General features: G+C 33.8%; 1 protein-coding gene across 1 annotated transcript; it reads right to left on the reverse strand.

Annotated features, from left to right (window-relative positions):
- Positions 1 to 7,666: 7,666 nt before the first annotated feature.
- LOAG_09447 (proteasome A-type and B-type family protein) lies at positions 7,667 to 9,318 on the reverse strand. Its single transcript, XM_003144974.2, has 6 exons — positions 9,255 to 9,318; positions 8,811 to 9,015; positions 8,432 to 8,616; positions 8,146 to 8,257; positions 7,918 to 8,034; positions 7,667 to 7,835 (listed from the first exon to the last, which is right to left on the reverse strand). The coding sequence occupies exons 1-6, from the start codon at positions 9,299 to 9,301 to the stop codon at positions 7,785 to 7,787; spliced, it is 717 nt and encodes a 238-aa protein (XP_003145022.1). The 5' UTR covers positions 9,302 to 9,318; the 3' UTR covers positions 7,667 to 7,784.
- Positions 9,319 to 10,353: the final 1,035 nt, after the last annotated feature.

Raw genomic sequence — 10,353 nt, forward strand, 5'->3', positions numbered from 1 at the left:
CACTCAGGTTTATTATTGTTTTTCTATTCTTTTCGGATTCTACCAGACGAACCTCAGGGATGTGTATAGCTTATTTTGAATTAATGGAAAATATTTTTTAGAATTAGTATAGATATCCTATATATAACTTATCTTTCGTTCCACTTTATCAATCAGTTTGTTGGTCAGTGTGAAATCAGTTCATCGTCACGCCATATGTTAAATTTGAACTTTGTTGTAAGCGTGATTTTTTTATATTGTGTGCTCTGCATATGGTTGTCTATTATTCTTATTTGTATTTTCCCATTTTTTTATCATAATTAGAATGTGATTAGCTATAACAAAATGAATCAGGGATGATTTTATAATGGAATTGTTTTTCCATTTTCCTTTGTAACTGGAAAAATTTTTTTTTCAAATTTCCTGTCCCTTGTAGCTTGAGCCTTTGTTGTAAGCGTGATTTTTTGTTTTGTATCTTCTCAAAGATGCATATTTTCTTTTTATTTTTAAAAAAATATTTTCGGTATTTTCGAGAATTTATTTTGAATTCCAAGTTATTGTTAATCGACTGGTTAATGCCTCAATGTGTACATAGTTACACTGAAAAAAATCATATTGTCCGACTGTGATTTTTTTCAGTCAGTTTTTATTTTATCTCTTTTTATTTCCAATTATTCAAATTTGAGTTTTGTCGGTCGAACTGGGAGCACTAGTTATCAATGAGTTTTATAGCAAGTTTGTTTTTGAAAGTTTTTGAGAATAAATGTCGAAATAGAAATTTCTGTTATATCTCAAGCTTCTGTCTTCCTGCTGAAATATGATAATTTTCCTCTAAAAACCAAATTTTTGGCCGGAATATTTTCGAAATTGAAAAGAGATAGATCTATAAGATGTTAATATATATCGGTGACACTTTTTAGCGGAAAGTCTTTTTTGCAGTCTCCTTTTCTTTTGATTTTAATATTTTCCGAAAATATGTCATCAAACATATTTATAGCTTTCGCACAAATCTCTTGTTGTGTATATGATGTGGTCGACTTTGTTCGCTGCTTTTTCTCAAAGGCGTTCTTTGGTGCTTTAATGGCATTTAATCATTTATTTTCATTTCGTTTCAGTTTGTTTTCCTTTTTCTTTTTTTTTTTTATAGTAAGCTTTATAACCGTAGAAATGTCGGACAACCCACCACGCTGCATTCATGCGATATGATGTATTTACGTTTTGCTTAACAGATTCCATCTAATACTTTTTTAATGAAATCGAATTTTCTTTTATTACATTCCCTATTCATTCATCTTATTTGTGTAATGTTTATGTTAAGGAATAAACTTTTAGTGAGTATTTTATTCCATATACACTGGAGATTTCCTGAAAAGATAGAGAAGGGATCAACAGAAATTTCAGTGTTCGAAATTTTTTGAAAAAGTTCGCTTTTGCAGCTTGGATTTACGAAACCTTAAAGCTTTACTCGTAGACCTAAGGAATCAAGGAATTATTTTGAGAATTTGGAACCGCTTCACAGAATTGAACTAATTTATTTAGATAACCAAGTACTACAAGGTTCATATGCAGGATAATGAAAATAATCAGCTTTAATGATCATAATATTATATTTTTTTAATGCAAGAAGAGAGCACAATGACACCTGTCTTAAGACTGGTTACTACTGCTGCTCCTACCAATATTGTACAGCGGTGAAACGTTGTAGTTGATAATAGCAGAAGTCCCAAAGGTTGGAAAGACATTAGTCATTTTTTCTCTAATGATTCTATCTAGGTCAGTCTTTGATAGCAAGTGTCATTGTAGACTTCTGTTGATCAGTCGTAATCAGCATGATCAACACAAGCTAAACTAAATGGCTGGATAATTATTCAGGATCAGATAAATGTGGAAGAAAATTTTTTTAATTTAAATTTGACAATAGATTAAAAATTAAGAAAGGACAATATAAGGTAAATGAAAAGGAAAGGTGACAATTAACAGAGAAGTGAAAGTCTTCGTAATGTTAACAGAAAAGTATCCGCTTAGATAAATCGTATTTCAACTTCTACAGTTGAAAAATAACTCCATTTACTGGTAGAAGTATCATAATACGGTAAGTTTCGCTTGACTTCATATAAATATTATTAAAGCTACACATAAAATACATGTAAAATACTATCACATAAAATATAAAAAAATTCCACAAAGATGAAAAAACCCAAAATTATTTAATAATGTAATCTAAATGAGAATGAAGCGAGCTAACTGGATGCAAATTTTGAATTTCAGGTTCAATATTCAGGCTACAGATATAAATGTAGTGATAAATTGGGTAAGACGCAACTATTCCAAGTTATCGCTGCATTCGGGAACTATTTCATAGGGTATCGTTGCAACAACAGTTATCAGTATAGACAATACAGGTCGGACTACAAATTACAATAGCAGAAAGCTGAAACCTTTAATAAATTAGATCGTATGGAAGGACGAAGGAACAAATATCAGTCTTTCCAGCACTTCATTTTTGACCGATGTCCTCCAACCAAATATTTCAACTGAAAATTTCATCACTGATTTTATGAAGAAGAAAGGATGCAAAATGATGGGGTACGAAATGCACCAGCATTCTCTGAAAATGATTTACTTCAAAAATTTTGGATCATTTTATACATCGAAAAATCCCTGTATTTTCAAAAGGAAAATGAGTGGAAGGTAGGTATATTGATGAAAGGTATCGAAAATATCAACAATTATGAAACTGGGAAGTATGGGATGTTTGCCAAATGAGCTCCAACAATAGGTTTGGCTTATGTGTACCATCTATATGGCTAACAGAAATGCAGTAGTCTCAAAAGTATGTCTTTTCCTCATTTATTGATAAATGATGATAAAATGACTTACCTGCTTGTCTTACTTATCATGATTAGCTCATAAATTGATTTCAGCATGAAATATCACCATAGGCAGAATAAAGTAAATGAAAAGTAAATTAATTTGGTCTTTAAGTTAATCAGGCTGTAAAATGGGCTTGCGCAATAGATAACAGAAAAAGCTCTTGACTGAAATTATTGGATTTTAAGCAGGATTAATGAATTTACAGTGACTAGGAATGGCTAGAGAAAATGGGGAGCAAATGGGACGAATAACAGCAACTAACACTCAGGCCGGGACGAGTGCAATATCGCCGAATGGTAAACTTTTGTCTGAATAGTGCAAACGACTCGACCTGACTGATTAGTGCAATATGGTCATCATGACCAATCATGATAAAGTGGACAATCCTGAAGTAAGAAGGACTTTGAAAATGAACGACCCGTATGGGAAGTGATATAAGTACGAAGTATGAAATGAAATGATGAGCATTTAAATTGTTGAAAGAACGCACGTTACGTAAGAATAAAGCAATAGCTATGTAATATCGAACATGGAGCACTTTTTAAGAGCAGCATGTGAAAAAAACCTATTAAAATTTAGTTATTGAGGAATTTTGGTGGAAGTTGAGAAGAGGGATTAAATGGTGACAAAGGAGTATGTTTGGGACATCAAATTATGCTCAACCAATTTGAACTCAACCAACAGACAGCAATTGTTAACATTTTTGCCACTATAATATAAATGTTCCCATCAGTAATCACAATTTTGGGATGCTAAATGATTCATTTTCATGAATTTCTCTTTATTGCGATGTCTTGAAAATCGTACAAAAGTCAGTCAGAACTATTTTCTTCTCTCTTGCCAAGTTTTATTTCGTTTTTAGCGCCTGGAGCTAACATTGTCCTCATTTGGTACTCACGATAGAAGGCATTTGAAATGGCTCTAGGTTCACAATCCGAGCCAAATTTACAAATCTTACTGCTAAATGTCATCAAAATTCACTTCTTCCGAAGGAAAAAAAATGTGCAGCAATGGAAAAGCAGAATTATAAATCTCTTTTGCTAAATGTATTTTCCTGAAATATGATTTTGTGATTTCCAGCAGGAAATTACGGGAAACTTTCAGCAGTATTCAGCATTCCGTTCCAATGAACTTGGACCGGATAAGACTTAGAAATAAAATGAATGTTGTGGACAACGTATCCATTAGCTTCGAGTATTGATTTCAGGCTTATTGAAGACATATAAGGCATTTCTAGGCTTTTACACTTCTCTCTACTTTTCATTAGCCCCATTTTATTAGCAGGAATATTTTTATTGCCTTTGCTCTTCTGTATTTCTCCAGACATTTTTTCAAATAGTACAACAATCTTGTTTTGCTTTCCTACTCCTGCCTAACCTAACAACAATTCTACGAAAACCTAACATTTCATTTTTCACCGTAACATACCTCCCATGACGTATTTATCATGAGGAAGTATGAGTGCATTATTTCACAGTGACCAAGGGGACAGAAGAAAGGAAATTGTCCCATATCCACTATAACTGCCCACTAACAGTGACAGTAATAGTAGCGATAGCAACAGTATCGTGTCCTATTTGTGTCGCTTTAAGTAGTAGCTTTAACGAGTAAAGTTTCATTGCAGAAAAATGGGAAAATTAAAGATAATTCGCTTAAAAGTGGGTCTTATTTCATTAAAAAAGTGGGTAGATGTATGCATGGAAAAGTAGGACACGGGTGGAGATAGGACGAGTTCTTATCGGTGGTGCTTTAATGGTGTGACGTCTGGTTGTGTGGTGGTGCAATGGCATTGGGATGGTCTCATTGTGCCCATAAGTATGGCTTCCCTCGGGTTGCCGCAGGCTACATCACCGATGCATCGGTTGCTACCGTTCTATTCCTTCTCATGCGTCGTATCTAAACACTGAGTATCGTACATATCTCGTGTAATGTAATGTAATGTAATATAGTAGTAGTTGTTGTAGTATCTTAGTGGAAGTGAAATCGCCCTAGGCATGTCCGGTCGGCTGATACGAATGGGAGAGATGTGGACGGATGGAATGGATGAATGAATAGATGGATGGATGGATAGATGGATAAATGAATGGATGGATGGACAGATTTCAAAACCAAACAGAAGGAATTGTGCAAAGAGTTTCGAATCTTTTTGTGAATGCCAAAGTAGCTAATATAAAAATAGCATAGGGAGGTGGACGAGGTGGAATGAATGAGAGATTCTGCAAAATGAAAATAGCAGAAAATGTCAACAAAGAGGAATCATGGATGACAATGATGACAATAATAAACGACAATAATGTTGATCATAATGATCATAATGGCGATTGTGAGAGGAAACAAAAGTGCCATCAAGACGGAGACGAGGAGAACGAAGAGGAGGAAGAGGGGAAAGCGGAGGAGGAGGAAGTGGAGGAGGAGGAGGAGGAGGAGAAGGAGGAGGAGGAAGAGGAGGAGGTAGCAACACCGGTTATATAATAACATGGTATGGTGAGAGTAGAACCTATCATCACCATTACCAACATCGGCAGTAGCTTCTTCAACAACAATAACAACAACTTGTTTCCTCTGTCAATTCGGAAATTTTGTTTAGAAGACAAAAATGCCAAAAAAAAGAGTGGCAGAAGACGACAGGAAGGTGAAAAAAAAGGTGCAAAGAGCGCCATACCGTAGCACCCAGCATTGTACTTCCTATAATAACACCCGCCTGTACCTCTCGTGCTAAACCAGTGAAGTGTAAAGCTCTGAACTGATAACAAAAAGAGCACTTGTCAACCATATTTCATTGGAACCTGAATACACTATTAGTAACAGCAATTAGTGTTTTATAAAAACAAAATTGAGATAGTAATGAATGATGATAGGTAGGAGGTAATGGAGGTGAGAAGGTGATGAGTAACAAAGATAATGATGATAAATTATGATAATGACAACGATTACGATAATGATGACAATGGTGATAATCATATTCGCTGATTTACCATGTATATTGATAAACATTCTTCGTGTAGCTGGAAGTCACTTATCGGCATTTTGAATATCTTGTTTTTCTTTGTTTTTTTCTTATTTCTTGTCTGAAAATTTACTATTTCTTCCTAGCTACGCTAATATTGACGACGTTGATATACAGTTTGAATGAAAATCCATTTCCCTCTGTTTTCTTTCGTCGCATACAATTGTCAGAATAGTTCTTTGATGATAACGACTGTTACCCATTGTCATTCACGACATCATTACTCACGATTATAACCCGATATCATCATTGAAATGATGCTGATGCTAGCTTCAAATATTCACCAAGCACTACCACTTCTCCTACCAGAACTATCACCACATCCTCTCCGCCTACTGCGACCAATTATCTCATAAATGAAAACAGGAAATGTCATGTTCCATTGTTCTGGTTCATTCACGTCATTCATCCCACAATTTGATGATTATTGCTGTTATTAGTGATAAAGCACTTTTATGCAACCATCACCTCCCCTTCCATGCTATTCTTTTCAGTTGTCGTAAAACAAATTTTTGTCAAAGGAATTTAGCATCGACAACTGCATCTTCGTTGTAATTATAACTAGCATTCTATCATTTATATACTTTAGATCATATCTTTTTTTAAGATCAGACTAAGATGTACTCGTTTGGAAGAGATCATATGAAATTCGCATGTGAAGAAAAAATCCAAAAAAGGATAGATTGTATTCTGAAGCATCTGACTTTAGATGGAAACTTCTCCATCCAAACATTGCTTTCACTGTTTAGAGAATGTACTGAAAGGATAGATACTCTTTCTGCAATTCCAGTTTACAGTTTTCCTAGAAATTGATCATCCCAAACAAAAAAAAAAAAAAAACTGGAAAAACAGGCTCCATCGCATTTCAGCAAGATTCGGAAAATAGCTAATAATTTTTTCTCTTCTATACGCCATTTCTATCCTAACAGAAAATTTGTTTCCTTGCTTCCCTTCAGCAGTACCGTTTTCAACAAAAAAAATGAACAAAAGTAAACGCAAAGATAGAAGCAAAACAGTAGGAGAATGGAACCTTCTACTCCTTGAATATTCAGATTATGAAGAAATCAGCCACATATTTCATCCATAAAACTTTCCTACTCACTATTGATCATAGATTTGCTTTTGATGACATTAGTGATGTCATGAATTACCTTTATTACTAGCTATAGCTCAGATACTTTCAACACTACCAATAGGTTCAACCGATACTCCGACCTCCCCTTGGTAGATCTATACAAAAGCTGTAATTGGCAGAAATCGGGATCTTTCACAGCCTTAAATCATATCTTGAACAGATCTCGCGCATTACTAGTAGTAGAAGTAAGAAGGCCAAAATCTTATGAGTAAATGAGGCTCAAGCAATGACACTTCTCAAATTTCCAAAAAGTATCCTTTATGGAAAGTCTTAAAGGAGATTTGCATTTTTTTTTCCTAAACATTCCGTGCAAAAGCACCGTGGACATAAACCTTTTGATAGACAAAACATTTAGCGCTATACGTCAGCTTTATTTGGTAGAACATACCAGCTCAAAGCAAATTTGAATTAAGCTAGTATGATTCACTTTAATGCACTCAAATAAAGCTAACATTTGACGTCGAAACTTTTTGAAAAATCACTTCTATGTGTAATGATATGGCAAACAGTACTAAAATAACTTTCGAGAATGTGGGCATGACAGTCGCCTAGTTCATGCATTTTGCTAACCATCAGAGAATTACCAAAATTACAACACAGATAACATAACGAAGTAATTGAAATTATATGCAATATCTTTCCATTGTAAGTCAAACCATTTTACGAAAAAATTCGTTTTATTTTATAAAAAATTCATATTATCAAAGTCAACCTTCTCCACCTTTGATGGATACAATAATTATTTTAACTCAGGACTACAACACTTCAAAACAGCCAGAAGCTAATGTATCACTGGTAATCACAATTGTATTCCGCAATATCCCAGTTTCCAGCGATAAACTGAAGTAGAAGAAAAAGTTTTTGAGAAGAAAAACAAAACAAAGTTCGACAAACTACAAAAATAACTTTATCAGATATTTACCTCCGGCATTCCTAGTTGAACACCATCTTTGTCAACGGTTGAAATTTCAAATTCGTTGTCAGCAACGCAATCATGATAAATACTTAATTCCAGACTTTTGCGTAATATGTCAACAGCCTGGAAAAAAGTCGCCAACATACTTCATTCGAGATTTCTTAGAATATTAAGTAAAATAATTTTCTAATACATATTGTAATTATTATTACTTAAAAAAGCTATTAAAAATACCTGTTCTTTTGACAGTTTACCATCGTTTTTTCGGTATTCCGTTTCAATAACCTGATTCAGCAGCATAGCACCCATACCGGTTGCAACGCTTTTTGTTCGGTATGCTACGCCTCTGAAAGAAAAGTGGTTTCAAGGGAGTTCAAAAAAGAGTCCAAGAAACAATGCATTTTTTTGATAATGGCAAAAAATATAACTTGCTAGTGCTGCCATTTACAAAATTTAAAAGGATCAGACACAACTGACATTTTCTGTATGCTAAAACTGCATAAAATAGTTGAACGGATACCTAGAAGTGATAACACCAATAAATGGTTCAAGTTGATCGTTCTGGACTTGCAATCCAGCAACTACCAATGTGTTCCAAAGTGGATTCATTCGTGTACGACGATAATAAAGCAGCGATGTCAGAAAGCCATGCAACATTTTTGGGCTTAGATCAGCATCAGGATCGTGCGATTTCAGCTCACATGTCTGCATAGAAAATTATTAGCCATAATTATATTAATTGAAAACAAAAAGTTATTCCAAGAGCTTGAGTCTTCAGTGCACATTTTGAAGAAAGTTGCAAACTAAGACGATCATTTCTAAATCTCATGCACTGAGCAATCATACAGTACTTCCTAATCGCGTCTCTCTACTTTATCCTTTCCAAAAAACTCAAATACCTGTCTTTCAATGACATTTTGCAACCACTGGAAATCAGCATGATCACCACCGAATGTAATAATAACATGATTATTTACACGATACTGTCGAGTTATGTGGCGGTATCGAGCCATTTTACCGTATGAAACAAGACGATCGCTCATCACAGCAACACCACCATCATATGCCAGTGCACAAACCGACGTCCCGGTACATGTCGGATTCCTGATAGAAAAGCAAATAAGCAACTGTTATATAAAAATTGAAATCCGATGACTGATAATAACTTCTCAAATTTTTAAAATAAATGTTCAGGAGGTGTTATATTTTTGTAGAACTTTTTTTAAAACAATTTTAAAGACTAATTCTTTTTTTTCTTTGTAAGAAAAAATACAGCTTCCCTTAAGCTTCACTTCAGAATAGTGAATTAGTTCATCACGAAAGCAACAAAATAGGGAACCTACATAGTTGCTTCGACTTCCGAAAACGACAAACACTGTTGGGCGTACATTGTTCAAATATCCTAAACAAACAAACACTTGCTGAAATGTTGCACTTTGACATGTAAGAGTACAAGCGTGATAAGAACTTATTCAGCCGATATGTTTGGACTACTTATGTATATCCAAGCCATACGATACGCTTAACTATTTCGTGATGGAAGAACTCAATCTTTGATTTGGGTGCGGAAATGAAAAACATATACTAAACTCATCCCGATAGTGAAACAATATTTCCCACCAATTGCTGTTTTTAGTTGAGGTTCTTCCATCAAGTGCAGAATGTTTGAAGGCCGAACAAGGAAAAGCCGTCAGAGAAGTGGATATACCTCCCATATTATAAAATGAGAATGAATTGATGTAACTTAAGTCTTTAAAATACACCATTAAACAGAATTCTATATTACAGAAGACGGAAGGTATGAAAGATAATTATGGAAAGTTTTCCTATTTATTGGTCGAGCATTTAGGGAGACTAAAAAGAGCCCAAATACAGAATACAGCAAGTCCAAACTGCATGAGAACAAACTTCCACATTTCAACCAGTTTAAACTTTATCCGTTATGGAAAAACGATTCATTTCAACATACCGTTCATTTCACAGATTACAACATGCGATTAATGGAAAAAATGAATCAAATCCAGTGATATAAAATATTATTTCAGTGGTTCGGAATTAAAAAAGCGCCTTTCATAACAAATATAAGCCAGTATTACTACTTATTCAATAGGCATCGCGTTTTCTTTTACTATGCATATTATCTATATTTTCAGTATTGATTTATTTTATAACAATTCTCTAATACATAATCATAAAATAATCATCGTATCATGAATTACAATTATTTGGGATAATTAAAATTGATTTGTAACATAGTTCATAATATGTTCCATTCATCTGTTATATTTATTAATAATATATCATTATTTATGATTTATTATAGATTAAAATTATTAAAAGTATATAAGATTTCTTTTTTTTTTAGGGATAAAATATAGTAAATTGTTGATAATTTATAAATGAATGATAAAAATTAACCTTTACCCTTCAGTTTTTAATTTA

Source organism: Loa loa, assembly GCF_000183805.2.
Source record: "Loa loa unplaced genomic scaffold supercont3.94, whole genome shotgun sequence".
In the NCBI taxonomy this organism is placed as follows: Eukaryota; Metazoa; Nematoda; class Chromadorea; order Rhabditida; family Onchocercidae; genus Loa; species Loa loa.